Consider the following 22,602-nt stretch of genomic DNA (forward strand, 5'->3'; position numbering starts at 1 on the left):
GTTGGGAAAATATGCTACAACAGCAGCAAGAATACTTATTGCAAAGTACTGGAAGACACAAGATCTACCCACCCGGGAAGAATGGCAGATGAAGGTGATGGACTACATGGAACTGGCGGAAATGACTGGCAGAATCCGAGACCAGGGAGAAGAGTCGGTGGAAGAAGATTGAAAGAAATTTAAAGATTATCTACAGAAATATTGTAAAATTAAGGAATGTTAGAAAGATGTTGGAATGAAGTTACATGGCTTTAGCAGAAATGTTATAAAGAATTAAGTATAATAGATTGTAATTGGATTAAAGGAAAAAATAATGTTAGAATTTGTTAAGTTAAATGATAGGACAGAAGTTTGAGGAAGATGGAAAGGATTTGCTGAAACAATTAATCGAAGTGGAATACAAAAAAAGGGAGGTGTGAGGAGGTCGCTGAAACAAGTAAAAGAAAGTTAATAACATTGAAAGTATAGGTTGTGTTTCTTTTTTCTTTTCTTTTTTTAATTGTTTTTGTTTTATTTTTGTTATGTATATGTAATATTTTTGTTTTTGTATTGTACTGTATGGTTTTGTTATGTTTAATTCTTTTTCCTTTTCCTTTCTGTAACTTTTAAAACTTTAATAAATATTATTTTTTTTAAAAAAAGTAAAGTTGGGAAAATATTTCCGTCTGATGGATCAGTGGTCTGACTTGGTATAAGGCAGCTTCTTATATCCCAAACCCAGTATACTCACTCGAACAATGTACTCCAATGCTTTGCTGTGGTTATACACAAATTATTACTCCTGCTACCAATTATCTTCGTTTAACTAACAATTGTTTTCAGTTTGATTTCAGTTATTTATTAGTTTACAAACTTGGCCAATTATTTTGAAAGATGGAATATGCTATTAAAAAATAACTGACTACATGCATGTAACACGGGCAAAAGGACTTCAGACTGATATTCTGTGAGTGCTAGCTTTGCATAGAAAAGAGAATATGCTAGAGATAGATCCTTAGGCTGTTTTTTCTGCAGGAAAAAGTTTGTGCCATTATAAATATAAAAACTAAATTGCTAACTGCAGAAACAAGAAGCACAATGTTTGAAACAATTTGTGAAAGCAAACAGCACTAACAAATTGCATTTTTTCAGATATTCAAAAATAGTTCTCATAAACTAATAGAAAACAACAGGGGAATTTTATTCAGCAAGAATCAGTCATTTAACTAACTGATTAATCCTGCACATTCTCCAATATGCTTATGCTGTTTTTACATAACAAAGGGATGGACAGATGCATGACCAGAGCTTTTAATCCAAACACTGCATTTGGAGGTCAGAAAGATCATGTGATTTCATGCACAGCTGGCATGGAATAAGCTGTCTTTTTTTTTTTAATGGACCATTCCGATTAGTTAAATTTTACTCATTCAAGCTGAAATACACATGCATTAAAATCAATGGGAGATTTTCCTCTATTGACTTCACCAGTCCATAGAATCTGCTGTGTCAATCTATGTTTTTTTAAGAAGTATTAAAAGGGTCAAGTATTCTTGTCAAACTGTTCTTCTATACTTACATAACATCTTTAAACATTTGTTTACTGAGAACACCTCTTTAACAGCATATGGATTTAGTTAAATTTCTAAGAATAGCATTTGTTCATGTAGCATAAATTTCAATGGGGGAAATATAACAATGACTTTACAAAAAAAACCTGGGTATAATAGAATCTACAGTTAAGCATGCTTAAATCCTGTTGATTTCAGTAAGATTTACACGTGCTCAACTATGTAGTGTATTATTACCATCCTCAAACTTGAGTCTTTAGCTACTGTTGAACTACAACTCCCATCATCCCTAGCTAGCAAGACCAGTGGTCAGGGAGAGTGGAGTGGAGACCCAACTACAAGTGGAGTGAAGATCCAAGTTTGAGAAACGTTGTCCTATTCCATTGCCCCACCAGAACCATCCCAGTCTCTACTGTAGGTCTTCAGAAATGGGAGGCAGTGGGGTTGGAAAGCGGGAAAAGTTATGAAGCAGCTACACAACTAGAAAAGGAAATTGGGGAACATGGAAGAGACATGTGGATAAAACAGCAGGGTTCTTCCATCTCTACATACACCACACAAAATTACAAGCAGTATCAGACAGTCTTTAATATGCCACAGGAAACCCTGTGTTAAACACAAAGAGCTATGTGAAGAATTAGAACAGCTGCTGGTGCTGTTTCACAGCCATTTGCACACAAAGAGTTCCTGGTACATTCATGCAGGTAAATTATCCAGCAATTCTTTTGATTGCACTTGAGCAGCAGCGTGCACACATGGAAAAACCTATTTGGGTTTTAGTTTCACTTTTCTAGTTCAACACACAGGAACAGCTTTGGATCCAACCCTCTGTTGTTTTCGTTGCAATAGAAAACCTGATTGCTATTCTAGCATTCATCACACTTTCTTTAAATCAGTGCAGCCTATTTTGACATAAAAGCAACTGTCCAGCAGGGAACAATGGAAAGGAGACCACTGAAAAACTTTATGGCATGCACCAATGTTTTGTGCACATAGGCTAATGAATGTCTTACAAGCCAACTCTTAATAATTTCTGCTTCAGAAAATATACACTAGAGATGAGGCACAGTAACTCTTAACGGAATTAAACAGTACCTTGCAGGGATAGTTCTTACACTGCAGACATGGGCTGGAGCTACCAAGTTTAGACAGAGGATCTTAGTCACATTTGTTAAATAAATACAGGTGTTTATCAAGACTACTTACTATCTCATGAACCATGTTTGAAGTTGTTTGTATAACAAAACAGTATGAATATCATATGTGCTAATGATACTCAGTTCTGTCGTATCTCAGGTGAGGCCTAAACCAGGGTCCAGATGCAGAAATGGACTGGATCCTGGCAAGACTATGGGGGGGTGGATTCCAATCCAGGAGCTGGGTGATGAAACCAACCTATTTTAGATGGAAAAAATTCCTTCCAGTAGCACCTTAAAGACCAACTATTTTAGATGGAGTTGCACTCCCTGCAAAGGACTGTATATGCCATTTGAGAGTACACCGTGACTCTTCTTTGTTCATAGGAGTCCAGATGGCTATGGTGATTAGGAGTGCCTTCTACTTGATTTGACTGATATATCAAATGCTCCAAGTCTTGGACCAGGACAGCCTGGCTTCTGTGACCTATGCACTGGTGACTTCTAGACTGGATTACTATAATGTCCTCAATGCAAAATTCCCTTTGAGGTTGGTTTGGAAGCTGCAGTTGGTGCAAGATGCTGCAGTGAGGTTACTTGGTGGAGCATCCTACTGTGCACATACTGTACCACTCATTAAGGAGTTGCAGTAACTGTCAATGAACTACTGGGTCAACTTCAAGGTTTTGGTTTTAACCTACAAAGCTCTGAAAAATACCTGCAGGAGCCCTACTACCCTGCTTAAGCACTGTGCTCAACTGCAGAGGCCTTCTTTATTTTTTTAGAAGGCTGCTCAGGATTTATTAGTTTCCATCAGACATGTACAAAACAAGAATTAAGTGTTAATAAGGCTTTGTTGGGTGGGGAGAGAGGGGAGAAGATGCAGCTGCACTGACAAAAAACAAAGTTGTAGAAAAGGATGGTACAGAAGATTTCTCCCCCCCCCCTTTTGTTGCCATTTTTGCTTCTATAAAAACCTATGTCTAAGAAGTACTCAAAGCAGTTTGCTCTACTCTACAGGAAGGGGGAGTGGAAAATGGGTTCTGCTTCCTAGTGCTCAAGTCAGAAGCTTCCGGCCAGGGAGTGTCAGTCTCCTCATGCAGTGGAAACTGTACAGTGGTGCCCCACAAGACGAATGCCTCGCAAGACGGAAAACTCGCTAGACGAAAGAGTTTTCCGTTTTGGAGGTGCTTCGCAAAACGAATTTCCTATGGGCTTGCTTCGCAAGACGAAAATGTCTTGCGAGTTCCTGCGGGTTTTTTTCCCTTCCCCCCCCCTTTTTCTAAGCCGCTAAGCCGCTTATCCGCTAAGCGCCGCTAATAGTGCTAATCCGCTAAGCCGTCAATGGGCTTGCTTCGCAAGACGAAAAAACCGCTAGACGCAGAGAATCGCGGAACGGATTCTTTTCGTCTTGCGAAGCACCACTGTATTCGGTTTTCTGGGCTCACTGGCGTAGCACTTCCACATCACATCCTGAGCCAGGCCACATGTAATCATGCAGTTCACCATCTTTAAAGTTCCTGGGTTCTCTAGGGATTCCAACACAGTTGTCATGACTGGGTGGGTCGTCTTTCCAAAGAAGAAGCTGGCCCACCAGTGCCCAGGGTCAGACTTGGGGAGACCTGTATGGTGAGGGATGTCTTCCCCATAATCAGCACTTCCACAGGAGCTGTGGCTAGAAGTGGAACCCACATGCTTTTGGCAGCAGTCGTGGCTTGCCACAAGGGAGCCGCTTGGCGGTACTGCTGCCATGTTTCTTTGTTCTTGTGCAAGTTGTAACCCCTTTAAGACTTAACGCTGCACTCAGCAAAATCCTAGCTGTTTCAGACCACAGGTGACCTGGCTCGGGGGTGGGGGCTAGGTGATGGAGCCCATTTGCAAAGGAGATACTAGGAGTACACTCCACGCACACCCAAAAACATCGAGGCATGTATGGATTTCAGAGGCCCTCTTTGTTGTGCCACAATCTTGTTTAGTGACAACTAGTGTCTGCCATAGCTGCCCACTTCCTATTGAATTACTTCTTTATGGAGCTCCAATAAGCACAAAATGCTAAGGAAATTTCTGTATTTCTTAAAAATACACCTGCACACTCAAAGCTCTTGTAATGTTTAATGTCAAGAATTAATTAATGGTGTGGGACTTTTACATTCTAGCTAATCACCATTCATCCACAGCACAGAGTTAGGGCTTCCATGTTACTGACCCAAAAGTAAGAGTCACTCAATTTTGCACTTTTTAGGGTGTTTAAAAATGTCCAGACTTACGTTTTAATTCTGCATTTAAGAATGTGTGCATTTATTTTGTGTCAGTTACTACTGAAACAAGTGCTACTACAGTCAATCTTGATCACGTACCACCTGGAGGTTAATAAAAAGTGTTATGCTGATATCAGCTGAGACCCACTCCTTCCATTAAAACCTCTACTCACAGTTCCATTTACTTGGCAGTCTCACACCATCTCTGTGTCTACAGACCATATGCTCCATCTCTATAATTACCTCTGAAGTTGTGAGACTGGAACAAAATATTCTTATCTGCCTCTGCCAGGTCTCATACCAGAAAAAGCAATGAAAGAGCCCTGCTGGATCAAATCAAACACCTAACCAGTCCAACACTTTGTTTTTACAGAGGCCAACTATGGGAAGCCTGCAAGCAAGACCCAAGTGGAGCAGTACTCTCCCCACTTGTGATGCCCAGCAAATGGCATCAGGTACAGTGCCTCTGAGTGTAGAACACAGGTAGAACACAGCCATCATGACTAACAGTTACTAATAGATCAATCCACCATGAATTTGTCTAATCCTTTATTAAATCCATTAAAGTTAATGGCCATCACTTAATCTTTGGGGAGCAAGATCTAGAAGTAAACTATGTGCAGAGTGAAAAAGTATTTTCTTTTGCTTGTGCTGAATCTTTCAACATTCAACTTTTCTTGGGTGGCCACCAGTAGCATCTCTCCTACATAAAGAAAATACCTTAAGAAACCATGTTTTGGAAAAAGCTGAGGATATACACTTTAACTTACAGCAGCAATCTAGAGAATGTTAAACATCTCATGAACTCAATCACACTCTTGATCAGTCTCAACTTAGAACCACACACACGTAGAACCACACACTATAAGAAGACTACTTAAATCAACCATCAGTCTTCCAGTTCTGACATCTCTGTTAAGTTTTAGTTTGATCTAAAAAAGACCAGGAATTGAGAATGTTTAGATCCAGCCCCTCCTCTCTCCACCTGCTTCCCCATTATCTTAGTTTCCCTTTAACATTTCCTTATTACCGTATTTTTCGCCCTATAGGACGCACTTTTTCTCCTCCAAAAATGAAGGGGAAATGTGTGTGCATCCTATGGGGCGAATGCAGGCTTTCGCTGAAGCCTGGAGAGCGAGAGGGGTCGGTGTGCACCGACCCCTCTCGCTCTCCAGGCTTCAGCGAAAGCCTTGGGAGCCCGGCGGGAGTTCTCACGGAAGGCGCCCACTCCGTCTCCGGCAGGGATGCGGCGCGCGGGGAGCCTCCACCTGGGTGGGAGACGAGGCGATGCCGGGGCGTCCGGCCGAGCTCCGCAGCGCCTGCAGCCGCACTTGCTGCTGCTTCTGGAAAGGCGAGCTGCTCCTGACGCGGGGAGAACCAGGGACATGCAGCCGATACCCCTCCGGCCCCGGCCAGGTGAGCTGGCGGGCAGGTTGGGCGGCCAAGCAGGGTTGGTTGGGGGAGCAGGCGGGCGCGCAGCACGGGGCCACAGAGCCACCCAACGGGAGAGCCGAGCGCAGCCCCTGCAGGAGGACAGCGGGGCGCTGCCCATGGAGAGCCCCGCCGCGCTGGAGGACGCACTCCTCGGCTGCCCACCCACCTTGGGGCTGCCTGGCATTGTGCGTCCGGCTGCCCCTCTTTCCTTGGAAGCGGTGCAGGCTGCGAGGGAAGGGGGGATCCCAGATCTCTGCCCGGTACAGCGGGTCTGAGTCCCGGACGCAGCTGAGCTGGGGTGGACGGCGGGAGGCACCGGGGAGAGAAGCCGGAGAGGTTCAGGAGGGACCTCCCAACTTATTTTCGGAGCGCTGCGGAGGGAGGGGGACTTGCGCGCTTAAGGCGGCAAAGAGCTGCTTGCAAAACAACCGCTGATCTTTCGGCACTTCGCATTAGCAGAGGGGGTGGCGAGGGGAAGCATCTGCCCAAGGAGCAGCGGGAGGGGAGGCATTGCTTGTTCTTGTTTCGTTAGCCTTCCGGATTTGCCTGCTTCTGGTGGCGCTTTGGGGCTGATCACCATGCGCCTGCTTATCACTTGTGGACTTGTTGCTTGGAGACGCCTAGCTCCAGCTGTGCTAACTTTCTCCGCTGAAGTGCAGTGCGCCTGAGTCAGCTTCGAAGCAGACGAAGAGTTCTGCTTGCCGCCTGTGACTCGCCCGGATGGCTCATTCACGGGCAAGTCACTGCAAAAAAACCAGGGATATGCCTTCTTAGCCCCGCCGGAGTACTTTTTAAAAGGCAGCGAGCCTTAAGGCTAGAGAGGTAAAGGAAGCAACACTCCAAGTGAACAACTGCAGACTTCTTTGCCTTTGCAAATGCATCATTTGTCAGACTTCTGAAATGTCAGTTTATGCATCATTGCTTTGGCTATGGTGCGGACCCCTCCCAAAGTTTTTATAAATAACACAAAACAATTTAAAGTGCTTGGTTTTCAGGGTCCTGCCTCATTTTCAGGGACTGTCTCTTAATTCTGGACATCACTGCCCCCAAAGGAGCACGATGCCATATTCCCAACTGCTAGGCACTGTAGAGACTTCTTAGGATGGAAACCTTATCAGTGCTGGTTGTGTATAAACTTTCTGAGCAGTCAATTATTTGTAGCAAAGCTGTGCTTTGTGGTTGCTTTTTTTAAAAGGGGGTTAAACTTAAGACTCTGTAAAAGGAAGGTTTTACCTGTGGGTTCTGAGATCTTTTTTCTGAATTTTATTTTCTTTATTTCCCCCCAAAAAACCTAGGTGTGCCCTATGGGCGTCCTATAGGGCGAAAAATACGGTATATATCCATCATTAAAATGATTTAGCTATCATTAAAAGGTTAATCAACATTCAATGGCCGGATAGCCTTTAAATGTATCATATGTGGCTTTCTCAACAAAAGACTACTTGTAGTGGAGCATGAAAATAACTACACAGAAAAAGTATTATGGCTTTCATTAATTGTAGATACTTAACTACACCATGCATGGACATCGCTGAGAACACAGGCCCAGATACAACAATCAAAAATTGTCTTCTTTTTCCCCTTTTCTTTTTTGACATTCAGTGAATGTGTTCGGGGATCATGCCAAACCACAGTTTAGCATCATGGGAATGAGCTGCAGTGAGCCTTAGACTCAAGGCAGCAATGCTTCTGAATATCAGCTGCTGGAAACCACAAAAGGGGAGAGTGCTCTTGTACTTGAATCCTGATTGCAGGTTTCCCACAGGCAGTCACTATGAGAGCAGGATACTGAACTAGATGGGCCATTGGCCTGATCCAGCAGAGTTTTCTTATGTGCTTACATGTTCCATCATTCCCATTCTTCCTCTGGTATAGCTGCATCAAGTTTGGAAGCTTTTGCTTCTTTTTTTATTTAACCACAGTTTGTTTAGTGTACAAACTAACGAACAGTGATTAATGTTAACTCTTTGTCTGAAACAAGCTAATATCCAACACAGTTCATTGGCTCATTTTCATGTTGGCACTCTCACTGGCAAAGTTCCCAACTAGTGGGTTGTGCTGATGTTTCTAGAGGTGCTGGGCACATATCTGCTATTTATATGCCATTTTTAAATTTTCTGATTGTGTTTCACCCACCTGCTTCCAGGGCTGACTATACACAGACTATGGTGGTAATTACACTAGCACAGTGGTGATCTCCCCAGCTCCCCTCCCCAAATGGAGTATAGGATTGCTATGTAAAATACTCCCAAGTGCATGGCATTTTCTTAGCCATGTCTTGCTACTATTTTACTTGTTTTTACCATAAATATTTTATTGTATACCTTCAATTACATTATTTTCACTGATGAAATCAAATGGAAGGAAAAGGATTATCAAATGTAAGATACAGTCTTAGACAAATCCTCAATAAGTTGACTAAGAAAAATACCATCTGCTCAGTAAAAAAACAAGCCCAAACACCCCCCGATATTTGGCACACCTTTTAATGACATAATATTTCATAATTAATCAAAGCATGTCCTTTATTATACTATGCAGGAAGCAGCTATAAAACTACAAAAATGGCCTTCAATACAATTTCTTGTAGGGCTGCAGCCCTATAAAATTAGATTTTGAGTACTAGAATATTGACAAGTTAACGTTTCAAAATAAGATGACTACCAAAGGATTTTCTTGGCACAGGTTATCTCTGCTACTGCTACCACCAGCATCTAAACAGCAAAATATAATATGCCCCTGCTATACTGGACGACTTGTCTTTCTGGGGCAGGAAAGGCTGGATTTTTAAAATGCAGAAGACTTATAAATCCTCAAAAGAAAGGTAAGCACAATGGACAGAGAAACAGTTGGAATTTGTTTTTTTGTTTTTAAGTGCACTGGCATTTTTAAGTACACTGGCAGGTAACTGAGAAACAACTAAGGCACCTATTAATAACATAGAGCACTATTCATTAGGTGCCCATAACACCACTGCAGTCATCTTCCTGATAGTCACGCTTATGAGAGTAGAAAAGAAATTGGTGTTTCCCAGCAACTGATTGCCTGGTTTGTAACTAATGCAACTTCCAGAAACTCTGTTAATCTGTCAGAGAGAAAAACATAACTTTGCAACACCTTTAAAAACTAACAAATATACAGGGTGAGTCCTTTAAAAGAGGCACCGTGCATACAGAGTACACATGTTCCATGGGGCCTCTTTTAAAACACTCACCATGTATTATGTCCTAAAAACCAACAAATACATTACGCCTGTACAAAATTAACAAAAGTTTATCCCATAATAAATATGCCCATCTTCAGAGAGCTACCACACTCTTTGTTGTTCCCCTAATTTATAGGATCAAGCTGTAAGCCACAATAGGCCCCAAACTCTACAGCGAAAAGGGGGAAAGGAGATCAATGACCTCACAAGACCAGAAAGTGTATCGCTCTTGTTTAAATCTAGCTCTGAATCCTTTTACCCAAACCAGAAAGCTGCCCTGTGGGCCCCTAAATTGTGCAATTGCGCGCTTGGGCCATTAGCAGGTTCAAAAGCCTTTTTCAGCGTTTAACTAGAGGAGTGTGATACTTCTCTCTTGAGGTTTTTGAGTCTCAGGACCCCCCCCTTTTTTTTCCCCTTCTTTTTTCAAGTAAACTCAAGGCACCTGCAGTTCCTCGCTCCTTTATGTGTGATTAAGGGAAAGCGGTTCATTGGTTACGGATTGTCCAGGAGGACACCCCCTCCCCATCCAGTTTCCAGCCCAAATATCCTTGTGAGGGAATCAGAATTAACGAGGGGGACAGGGCAAAGCCTCGTCCTCTACCTACCCACCCCTGCGGGCACTGGGGAGCTTGCCTGCCCAGCCTGTTCCCTTCCCCTCCCCGCAGCCCAGCCAAGGCGCACCCGCCGCCGCCGCTTCTCCCTCCCAGACAATCCTGCCCGCGCCTCCGGGCCAACCTCCGCCCCCGCCTGGGAAAGGAGTGCCAAGAGGAGGGCGGAGGCCTCCGCTGCCGCCGCCACTTTCCGCTCCTCCTCCTCCCTCTCGCCGCCACCCAGCTTCTTCTCCAGGCTGACGGGGTTGCGAGGGAGGCCTTAAAGCCAGCAGGGCCTCACCTCAGGGTGCAGGATAGGGACGCAGCCCGCTTCTTTCTCGTACTCCTCCAGAGGCGCCGCCATCTTGGTGCGAACGCGCCTCCCGCTGCATGCCGGGTAACGCGCTCCCTCGCGACCTCGCTCCTGCTCTCTCGCGCTCTGCGCCGGTGGGAGGGGGGGGCGCGAGAGGGAGAGCGGATGGGCCGCCAGACGGGGAGAGCCGAGGCGCGAGAGGGGAAGCGAACGCTCTCCAGTAGTAGCCGCTGGGTCCCGCCGCTCACGCCTGTGCTTTTGCTGCGCGCGGATTCCAGATAGGGCCTTAGTTTTTTTGGGGGGGGGAGGCCGCCTGGGTCCACCCACGTCACCCAAAGCATATGACAGAGGCCCATAAGTAGAGGGGGGAAAGGTAGACTTCAGAAAAGTACCTTGCGTGGGCCGGTACCCGCGAAGCCAGGATGTCCCACGCACAGGTCATGCAAGCGAGTCAAGCCATGTCAGTGGCAGCAAAGAGTCGGGGCTTCTTCCATCATGCTGTTGACCCGACAGGAAGTTTTTGCACTTTTTAAGGTGTTTAAAAATGTCCGGCCTTACGTTTTAATTCTGTATTTAAAGAATGTGTGCATTTCAGTGTCAGTGACTACTGACACAAGTGCTGTTACAGTCAATCACGATCGCGTACTGCCTAGGAGTTAATAAGTGTTATCCCGATATCAGATGATACCCACTCCTTCCATTAAAACCTCTACTCACAGTTCCATTTACTTGGCAGTCTCACTTGGCAGCTGTAATATGCAGACCTGCTCTGCCACTTTTCTTTTCTGCATCCGGCACGTTCTCTGTGGGCCATCTCTAGACTTAGCGCTGTAAGGCTTTGCCCCCAGCTGCCTTCTTTTTCTGCTTGCCCCCCCCCCCCGACCTAGGGCTAGGCAAAATCCTTTATGTAAAACTCCCCTGCTTCTATAGCCTACTGGTAGTTTATTCACTGGACAAACCAGATCTGGAACATTTCATTGCCTTGTCTTCTGTCCTCATACACAGCTGTGTTCCTGAATAGGCTTTTGCCCATAAATGCTTCTGTCAGGAGGATAGCCAGGCCATTTCTAGTGCACAAGAGAAACTCTGCCTCGGATTCAAGACATAGGGGGAAAGAAAACACTTGTCACATATATGAGAGCAATGCATCACACAACCATTGTGTTATATGCTTCAAGTGCCATGGGAGTTGCTGCTCCCTACAGACCAAGGGAAGCTAAGCGTTGCTCTCTGGGTGTTGGGCTAGAACACCCATCATCTACAACCATGCTGGCTGCGGCTGATGGGAATTGGAGTCGAACAACACCTGAAGGATTACAGGAAGGTTCCCTAAGAACATATAACAACATAATAAGAGCCTGCTGAATCAGACCTATGCATCTCAATTCTAGCATCCTGTTCTCACAGTGGCCACTCAGATGCCTGTGGGAAACCAGCAAACAGGACCTAGAGTACTCTCCCCTCCTGTGGCCCAATTGCCTTCTAAATCCAGCCTGTGGACGGTCCAGGAATAAGCGTGTTCTTACATGAGTAGAATGTGTGCTTTTATTTAAAATGCATCTCTGGGTTATTTGTGGGGCATAGGAATGCATTCATTCCCCCCCAAATATAGTCCAGTCCCCCACAAGGTCTGAAGGACAGTGGGCCGGCTCCCTGCTGAAAAAGTTTGCTGACCCTTGGCTTTGTCTCACATGTTGGATAAGATGCAAAATTCTAATGACAAACTTGTGTCTGTCCTTGGATGAAATTTCTTCTAGGTGCCCAGTATGCTTTAAGTTTATTATTGAAAACTTGGGACTCCTCCAGATGACCTGTTCATTGAGCATTCATCCTGATTTGCTTGCCAGATTGAAATATACTCAGAGTCGCAAAGTGATTTCATGCTCTTTATTCAGCTCATAGTGGTGAGGAGGAATGAATGAAAGTCCCCTCAAAGTATCTGCTTTATATACATTATTTACACAATGGGCTGCACATGATTGGCTAATTCTGGAATTCTACTGTAAGCCAATCAGGTTGTGGATTCACTTATATCTGGAGCATGATTGGGTGGTTCCTGTCAACCAATCATACTGCTGCATTGTTCTAGGACCAACCAGACTGCTGCAATTTGGATCCTATTGTTCTAGGACCAATCAGACTGCTGCAGTTTGGATCCTATTCAACTCAGTACATAACACAGATATACAGCAATGCACATTTATCCCAAATTCATCCTGATTTATATGTCCTACTTGCGCATCCTACCCTTTTCAGTGCAGTTCACCAACACTTTCCTAACTCCAACTAAGCGTTTGGAAGTGGTGATGGGCTGGATGTGGGCAAATAAATTGATGCTGAATTCAGAAAAGGCAGAGAGGCAAGGTGGAGTCCAGAAAACTCCAGGAGAAGGAGGAGGAACTGGAAGAACCTGGGTGCCCAATGAACTGCAGTCTTTGTGTGAAGAAAGGAGCCATCCAGAGTCTCTGAAGGAGATAAGTGTAGACAGGGAAGCGGATTTCATTATGTAGACCCTTTTACCTCATTATTTACTTACGTAGAAATGTGGGGGAAATCTGGAATGAGAAAAAAAAGAAAGATTTTCCCTTCTTCGTGCCTGTTCCAGAAAAATGCTGAGTCTGAGCTGCCAGGAGAAAAAACTACCTTGCTTAAATATAGTAAGGCTTACTGCTTACAGGACAGCTCTTGAATGTGATCAGTGGTATGACTGAGGTATTTAGAGTGTGCTGCAATACCTAATGCCTAAAAGCTTTTGAGTTCTATATACTTTGTGGCTGTGTCTACTTGTATAAGGAAGATGACAGCAGTAGAAATGCAACTGCCCAGAGATGCCCAATAGGACAGTACAATTTTGTACTTTTTATTTTGCGCCTGGGACCCACAACATGGAACCTATGGGCACCATTACACTCTCAGACACTGCCCTCGGCATCTACCAAGACTGCCTATCCCTCACAATTATTTTTTTAAAATAGTTTTGTGCCCCCCAAAAGTTGGAAGCCTTTGCTTTCTACCCTGCCATCGCTATAGGGAATCTGCCTTACCTGCAGCTTAATATTGCAAGCTCACCTATAGGACAAATTGAGCATTTATCCAAGGTACTGCCTGTGGTGGGATGCTGACTGAACATCCATATTTAGAGCCTCTATGCCGACTGAATAACTGGAGGTTTTTACAGCTGCAATTTTGATTTGTAAAACCAGGTGGGATGTGAGAAGATATTCTGGGACAGAGAAACAGTTCCAGGGATCAGCACTTGTCCAGTGTCCCAAGGACCACCAGAACTGTCACATTTACAGTATGCTGTTCTAGTGTAGTAAGACTGTGATGGAATTAAGTAATGGAGAGCTGCATTGTTCTGACAGACTTGTTCAGTTTAAGCCGCTGCTTAGCTAAGTGGTCTAAAACACATTTTCGAAATAATAATAATCACAATGCTTTTTCATTAATTGCATTGGAGTTTGGTGGGCCTTCTCATTTTCTATGCTGTTTTCCTCCACATTTCTGAAGAGTAGGCTCTTACATAATTTGTATTATGCTATAATGCATTATGCTTATGAGCTTAAAAAGTAACCCGGATGATCCACCTCTTTATTACTCACTGCTTATCTCACATTGAATCTATCGTAAGAGCACGGGGGTGGGGTGGGGGAGAGAGAGATATAGAATGCCAAAGCTGTAGGTGTAAAAAAAAATTTTTTTTTGTAACTATAATGACATTCAAGAAATTGTTAAGCAGAAGTAGGCAACTGTATTTGCTAATAGATTACAGTGGTACCTCGGGTTACAGATGCTTCAAGTTACAGACGCTTCGGTTTACAGACTCCGCTAACCCATAAATAGTACCTCAGGTTAAGAACTTTGCTTCAGGATGAGAACAGAAATTGTGTGGCGGCAGCAGGAGGCCCCATTAGCTAAAGTGGTACCTCAGGTTAAGAACAGTTTCAGGTTAAGAATGGACCTCCAGAACGAATTAAGTTCTTAACCTGAGGTACCACTGTACTTGTGAACAAAGGCAGCAGGCCAAGCCTCACCATCCCTGCCTCTGAAGTGCAAACATTCCCCTATAATTCATATTGATTTGGTGAAAGCACAGCAGCTACCCAAAACTCTCTGCGTCTTCCCCTTTTGGGGCAATCGGCAATCAAAGACCTGCATGCACACACTACAGCCACTGGGATGTTACTCGTTCAAGAAATTCTGAGCTGCTGGACCATTCTCTGTTTTGTGAGGAGTGAGGTGGTGGTGATAGGCTGGGCATGACTTGTTGTAAACTTCCCGTAGGCCAAAGGTGTGGAACAGAATCTGTCCACCCCACCCACAAGAGCCATTTTGATAAGTCGGTGGGGCTATGGACCTGTCAATCACAAAGAAATATTTCCTTTGTGGATGCAGCTCCAGATCCTTTGCATCGCAGGCTTGAATTAAAGTAGGTGATTCCAAGGACATCTTCCTTTGCATTGTGACTGTGGGGATGGGAAGGAGGTGCCAGTACAGATGTCTTGGGATCTCTGTTAACTTCAAGGGAATGTTTTAACTTGCACCACTTCGTTTGAAGGTGTAACATGATGCCAGGTGGAGAGGGATGCATGGGACCAACCTCTAAATAAGCCTAGGGTTTAAAGCCAGGCTTGTTCCTTCCCCACCAAGCCCCAGCCACCTTCAGATTTTCCTGTTGAACCACTAACGTAACAGTGGAGTTTACAGTCATGCTGGCATTATGTAATGCCTACACAAAAGAATTGCAACAGCAGTCTACATCTACAACCCCATTATATCTGTGTGTTGCATCCAGCAAGAGGATTTCCCTCCCACAATCCTGTTCTCTTTTAGTAAGTGTAACTCGAAGAAAGGATTGCACTATTAGGTTTTTAGAGATCTCATATTTAACAATGTTATTTGATATGTCGGTTGCCATTGTATTTTAGCTGCGGTGTTCAGTTGTAATCTTATTATGATTATGTTAACAACTTGGTGCATTTTATGTGTCTGGGAAACATATATATTTAAGAAACTATAAATCTTGAAAGTAGAATCTGTGTCTTTTTCTTGGTGGAGTTCCTTTGTCAATTTCGCTCCAAATGGTATCTGACAAGCCCCATACTAGTCCTATGGGATTTGAATAATGTTTTAAACTCTTTTTACCCATCTCTTTCATCCAATGGGAGGAAGATCTGTCTAACAGCCAGCTTTGTTTCAGCACCCTCCATAGCAGATCATATCAAATATATGTTAAAGCCTTTGCTGAAGACATGACAGCTGAAAGCTCCCTTCTCATATGTCTGCATTTTACAGCTGTGATTTCCATTATTTGAATTGGAAACTGTCTTCATAACCTGGGTACTACAGGCTGTAAAATTATAAGAGAGTCCTTAAAATTAAAAAATGAATATATTGCATCTCTGGCTAAACATTTTCTGTCTATATAGGAAGGCTGATAGGTATTTACTTTTAATGTTTTTGTTAGTGTCTGGATGCTTTGCTAACAAACAGTATACATGCAATCAACATTTTCTCACTTTGCTTGTGACGATTACAGGTGTCAAGATGTACAGGCAAATTTAGATTTTAAATCAGGGTTTCCACAATGTATACCAAGGGCATTTTTAGAAGTAGCACCAAGAACTTTCTGTTTCCAGAGCATCACTCCTATCAATAATATGAAATTGAAAATGGAAAGATTATTTTAAAATGGAAAGTCATTTTAAAAGGTTGTTTGTTTGCTTGCTTGCTTGCTTGCTTAGGAGAGTTATATCCTGCTTTTTTACTTGAGTCCTCAAAGTGACTAACAGCATTTATAAAACATAGCAGATACATTAAACTCCACTGAAGCAGTGTTCAAAAATATAAAACAAACAAAACAAAAAAGCCAGGACTCTCAGTCACCTTCCCCTGGCCAAAGGAACTGAGTACCACCCATCCTACTACACTAGTCCAATGGAACAGAGAGCAGAGCAGGTAGAAGGCTGAGGAACACAGACATGCCCATCTAGGGTTGGCCCTTAAGGATTGCAGTTCTCATAAAGTGGGTGGAGCCCAAGAGATGGACTGGAGGCAGAAGGCCTTGGTCCACCTCTGTTAAGTTGCTCACTCAGACATCTTCATGGTGCTACTGCCTTGCCCAAACCACTCACCACACCACCAGTCTGCTATGTAATGGAAGAGTTCCAAGGAGTAGATGCCAGATTTCCATATTGTGTATATTCCATATTGTGTGGAATCGGCCTCTTGATAAGATGGTATCTGGAATATGCTCTATCCTGCAGAGTTGGAAGGGACCATGAAGGACATCTAGTCCAAGCCCCTGCAATACAGGAATCTTTTGCCCAAAATGGGGCTCAGACCCACAACCCTGAGATTATGAGTCTCATGCTCTTACCAGCTGAGCTATCCCACTGCCCTCAAGTTGAGTATCAGTTGAGTGTATAAGGGATAAGAGCATCTTTCAGGTATTCTGGTCTCAAGTTGTATAGTTTTGTACACTTTGAATGTAGCCTGATTGCTGACTGGCTGCCAATGCAAATTGTGGATTATATCACTTAAATTGTATGCATTTCAGTAGCTTACCATATTCAGAGAAGGCCAGTTTGTAGCACATCAGTAAATAAAGACAACAGAGTTGACACAAGACAATTTGTTGCCTGTGGCACATCAAGCAATGAAGCCCACCTACCTCAAGTCAAGGTGCAGTATCCAAAGCTGGTCAAGTAATTTTGGCACCCGAGGCAGAAAAGTGTCTGTAACAATAATATTACAGATAGCAATTTGCTATCCTTTTTGACACCCAAAAACAGCTACCTGAGGCGACTGTCTCATTCTGCCTAATGGTAGGAGCATCCCTTTTAATCTTTTAAAAAATGTCACTTTACAACCTTTACGATCTGCTTCTTTTCCATTCCCAGTAATTAGGCCAGCATCACTACAGCCGCTCCAGGCAATGACAGGCAGGGGCTAGCCAGTGTGCTGTGGTCCAGCCCATGCTCTATTCAGGCACAAAGCCTCATTGTTAGCCAGAAAGTGGTAATTCATTTAAATAAATGAAATGTAAGGTGTTATTTTTCTTTGGACAGGGTACAATCTCCTGTTGAGCAGGAGGCTCTGTTTACTGTTTGCCATCTAAAGATTATACTTGCAACACCATGTTTCGATATCCATTTCTTCCTGTTCTCTGTTGAAGGAAATCCTGTGTTTGTAAAGGAAGCTTGTCGCAATCCATCACAGCTATGAATGCAAGGAGTGAGGTTTGCTTCACACAAGAAATTTTGTTTGCCACAGCTACACAGGTGCTGCACCAGCATCTCCTCGCAGTAAATGTGTGTAGTGTGAAAGGCAGACATTTCCAAAATAAATAATAATAATAATATTTATTATTATTATTATTTTTACCCCACCCATCTGGCATGCATCAAGAATCCTGGCATGTCTTCTTGAATATTTAAGGAGATGGATTCAAGGTTCAAAGCAATGTAAGGAAAGATTATACCCTCCATAAATTATTAAGAGAATCCTTCATTGTGTCTGTCAATGTTACTGAGAATAGCCTGCCACCTGCTGGACTGTGGAATAGAGAAATAGTTTCTCTCTGAAACTTCTGGACAATAGCAGAGATGAGGAACTGGATGAAGCGAGTTTCATGGCTGAGTAGAGAACTCCCCTCACCCCCAAACACAGGTCACACTGGTCCTAGTCTGAACCAGGATCAAGTTGCTGTCCTGACTTATCAACAAATTGTGACTTCAACAAACCACCACTTAAATCTTTAGCTTTAGATCTCTTCCTCCTGCACATGATGGACAAGGAACAGCGTGCAAGTCCAAGGCTCATACTGGCTTGTTCTTATAACAGCAAAACCACAATTACTTGTTAAGTCTCTCTTACTACTCAATAAGCCCTATACTATAAGCTAATTGCTTATAGCCCTATATGATAAGCTAAAAGCTATAGGCTGCGATCCTATAGTGTGTAGAAACCTACCTGGGAGTAAATCCCATTGAAGTCAATGGAACTTCTGACTGTGCTGTTGAACAATTTAATGGTCTCACTCCTTTTTTCACTCTTCTTACCCCGGTTTTCATCCCTCCATTGGGCATTGGGTTTTTCCAAACCCTGATTCAAATTCCAGCTGTCTCATTGCAGTGATACTGCTAGCTACTTAAATGGGTTAGAGATTCTCCTTTTTGTTGAAGTGATAATGTCCCAAACAATTTAATTGGTTAAACACCATGGCTAACTGAAAAATAAAATATTCTTCTGAACAAAATGAATTACTAATATAGCCCATTATATTTGTAGAAATTATTATAGATTCTGACAGACACTGGTGCCAACAATATTGGAAATGCATCGAGCATAGTGGGGGAAAACCTCACTACTAAAAACATCGAATCAATAGAGATGCACCTTCTGTACCTAGCAATATTTTGTTTATGTAAGCAAGTACTACAGATAGTATGCCCCAAAGGGGGGGGTGGGAGAGCTGTAAGTGAAAAAGACTGTCAGAGGCTGCTTGTTATCATCTCCATCCAGCTGCAAAGAGAAGATTAATTCTTCCACATGGCTGAAACATGCAAAATGCAGAGGGCAACAACAACAAATATATCCTTCCCTCTGTAGTGAAAAAAGAAGCAGAATGCTGATGCAAGCAACACACTGATAATTGGAGTAGTGACAGTTGCTTGAAATCTGGGTTGGGTTTCCCTGCTGCTTTATAACACATAGAAAGCATGCTCAAGAGAACATCATACTAGAGACAGCCTGCAAAAAATTCAAACAATTTTCTTTCCAGTAGTGATGTAAACATAATAGTCAACTGAATCACTGGCAGTTTCAGTGTCTCTTGGAAGACCTTTTGATACCCACAGGCCAATGCTGCTTCTTACTTTTGTTTTATTAGCCAGTCACTTTAATGATTCTCTGTATTGTTTTTAATGGTGTTTTCTGTTGTACACCACCCCAATCTTTTATGAAATGACAATACATTCATATCTTTATAAATAACTTTATATAAAAGGGTCATGGGTCATTTGCAAAGTTCTGCAGATCATCAGCAGAAAATCTAAATAGTAAAACAAGAAAAGAGACGTCACTGCCTTAATTGAACCAACAATATGGCCATCAATTGTTACCTGGTCCAGAGATGTGAATAAATGCAGTAATGCAACAAATAATGGAATACTCCCTCTTAAAAGCAGCAGCAAATGAAGGGGCTTTGAACAGTCATGAAAAATGAGTGCGAACAGCAGCACTTACTTTTGTTGACCTTTTCACCATGTTGAATTGGCAACTTTCAGATTGAAAATCAAATCTCACACAACTGCAGCACAACAGTCAAAAGAATGAAGCAGCAGCTGCCAATTCATAGCATCAATAAAGGGTGTTGTTGAGATAAACCACAAAGGGACATCATTTAAAGTAAACAACGTTTAAAGGTGAGTTGCTGAGCTCTGCGATAGCAGCAACATGGTTGACTACCCTTTTGTGAAAACCCACACCATTTTTAAAATGGAAAGTTATCAGCAAATTACTTTGTGAACCTGCATGAAAACGTAGCAGTCTCCAAGCAGATGTTCTGCAGTGCTGATGGGCTATTTTCTAATTGACTTCTACTAATTCCTATCAGATTGCTGTAAGGTTCCTGTTGGATAAAATCTGAAAGAGAAAGTCTGGGCTTAGTGACGCCAAGTTGTAAAAAAACCCCTCATCCACTCACTCGCATTATCAGGAAAGCTGATATATGCATTGGCACAAACTTAATTGCAAACTTAGAGAGCAAGGGGGAACAGAGCATTGTGCCTTGGGATTTAGCAGGGAAAGCATAATATCTTATCTCTATTCCAAATTTTCTTACTTTACTCCTCTTGCAGAACCCAAAACAATCACAGACACGTGGATTGTATTGGAGAATATGTTTTCATTTACAATGTCAATGATATGAATGTGGGGTGGAGAGAAATCAAGTCTTCCTATTGCTACTCCAGAATACTATTTATCTAAATGGATAGCCTGACCTATCCAGATGACTCATGGCAGGTACCCAAAGCATAAGCTTTCTAGTAAAAAATAATGCACCATGAGCTGGCATGATGACTGATAAGAAGCAATCAAAATAAGGGAATTAAAGGGGACTAGGAAAAATCCAGGTGGGCTTTCAGGATGGAAAACCCTAGTAATGTAATGGGGAAGGTTCTGATAAGTGGTGGACTGTGGCATATAAACAAGCAAGGATGGCTCATCTGGAAGGTTTTACCTTTACCTCCTGAATGGATTTACCTATCAAGAACAATGATTATGGCAAGTGACTTCTTGTTGCCTTGCACATGCTACTGTTTTATCTGGTCTACATTTCTACGGAATTTCTGTGTGGTAGAGGAAGCTTGCGCCTTGCATATGAAAGTGATCTTTAGTTCACCAGTACCTTTATTACCATTATTGCAACATAGCTTTCTAGTGAGTCAAATGAACTTTCTGGATCCTCATGATCTTACTGGCAAGAAGGTCAAGCACAGATAAATCAATGGCAAGATTATAAATAAGGTCAAACCCATCTTTGGTTCACCCCTGAGCACAAAATGGAGGCTAACAGTGAAATACTCATAACAGTTTCCATGTTTATCCCATACGAGATGAGGCAAAAATAGCAGTACTCTGAGGCCAATGTCACTGATTAATTGGCTTTTGAAATATGTAATTTCACTGACACAGCTACAGCTCTAATAGTGATTGTGCTTGGCATCCCAACAAGCTTAATCCATTATCAAACAAATGTAACACAGAATATTACTAACTCAAAGCCACAGCTCTTTGCTATCAAGATGAGTATGCTACAGGTAAGTAAGGATACAAATATTTAATATGTGAAAACATCACAAACCCATTTTCCAACACAGCTAAATTATGATAAAACAGGTTTAAAAAAACAGATACTGGAGTCCAGCAGTTGGAACAGGAGGAGAAGCAGGCGTACTCTGCGTCTTTGCTGCCAAGCAATTCATCTCATCAAGACTCTCAAATTAATAATCTGCTGCAACAGCTAAATATAATATGATGGAAATGTCATGTGCTATGAGCAAGTAAGTCTTTGTGCAAGCAGAGGTGACTGTATTTGACTGGGGAAACAGTCAAAATGTGGGAAACAGGGAATGTGGCATGATAAATGTTGGTGAGAAAAAAATGTTTTGTTTTAGCTACAGCTAAAATAGATTGTTTTGGAGGAAAGGACCTCCTTTTGGGACTGGATAATGGAAAACTAGAATTATCTTGCCGAATTGTCAGAAATGATAACTGTGCCGAAATCAGATAATGTCCATCATAGAATTCAGTTGAGAACCACGGAGCTCCTTTTTTAAAAAAATCAATGTAATAATCTTATATTCAGCTTTCAGAAGCAGATAGAATTAAAACAATGTTCTATAATATTTTTTTTTATTATGAAAAGAGGTTGTGTTTATAGCAGCTAAACAGAAAAAAGACCTAATATAGGATATGTTAAAGGTCAAGGATATTTAGATATTTAGCATCTACTGGTGAGGTTAATCACTCAATCAAAACACAGCTAAACAATTATGAATTTGTATCCATTTTCTTAGCCATGTGAAATTGTTTCAGAAATTTTTGTATAGTACCAAGCCAGCATACAAAAGACCTTAGTAATGAGATATATTGTGTATTTAATGGTGGAAATATCAAGGTCCCGTGTCAACAAAAACAAAAGATTTGTGTTCCTGCATAAGCCTTCTCCATAAGGCATGCTCACACAGAATCTTTTTCGAGTTCCTTTTCCATTCTCTAGAATGGAACATAATGAAGTGTCCAGAAAAACACTATGACCTAGATATTGCAGCTCCATGCCCTGTGTGGCCCTAACTGTGCTGTTCATTATTTTCTGGCCTGGTTCAGACGTAATGTTAAGCCATAGTTGAGTGATCTGGGAATGAACGTGCCTGAGCCTTGAGCATAACCCCATGTTCATCTCCTTTGGTGAGACAAGAAAGAGGTTGGAAACATCTGCTTCCTGGTTCAAACTAACTGCAGATTGTCATTATGTTGAACTCTGAAACTGAGGTTAGTTTAAACAAGGGATGGGAAATCTTACCACTAAGGTCTGCATTTCCCTAAGA

At 42.5% G+C, this 22,602-nt stretch overlaps 1 protein-coding gene and 1 long non-coding RNA gene across 3 annotated transcripts in view; both read right to left on the minus strand.

The window, feature by feature from the left end:
* The window catches only part of ZDHHC17 (zDHHC palmitoyltransferase 17), a 49,589-nt gene extending 38,973 nt beyond the window's left edge, over positions 1-10,616 (minus strand). For both annotated transcript variants that reach the window (XM_079991836.1, XM_079991835.1), the window contains exon 1: positions 10,475-10,616. In XM_079991836.1, coding sequence (XP_079847962.1) covers positions 10,475-10,537 — 63 coding nt within the window. In that variant the 5' untranslated portion in view covers positions 10,538-10,616. The remainder of the gene's footprint in view (positions 1-10,474) is intronic.
* A 2,055-nt stretch (positions 10,617-12,671) lies between these two features.
* Positions 12,672-17,508, minus strand: LOC307224755. The gene is made up of 3 exons (XR_013842726.1): positions 17,359-17,508; positions 16,011-16,135; positions 12,672-12,951 (listed from the first exon to the last, which is right to left on the minus strand). It is a non-coding gene; the product is annotated as an uncharacterized lncRNA (long non-coding RNA).
* Positions 17,509-22,602: the final 5,094 nt, after the last annotated feature.

The sequence above is a fragment of the Podarcis cretensis genome, assembly GCF_951804945.1.
Source record: "Podarcis cretensis genome assembly, chromosome: 10".
Lineage (NCBI taxonomy): Eukaryota > Metazoa > Chordata > Lepidosauria > Squamata > Lacertidae > Podarcis > Podarcis cretensis.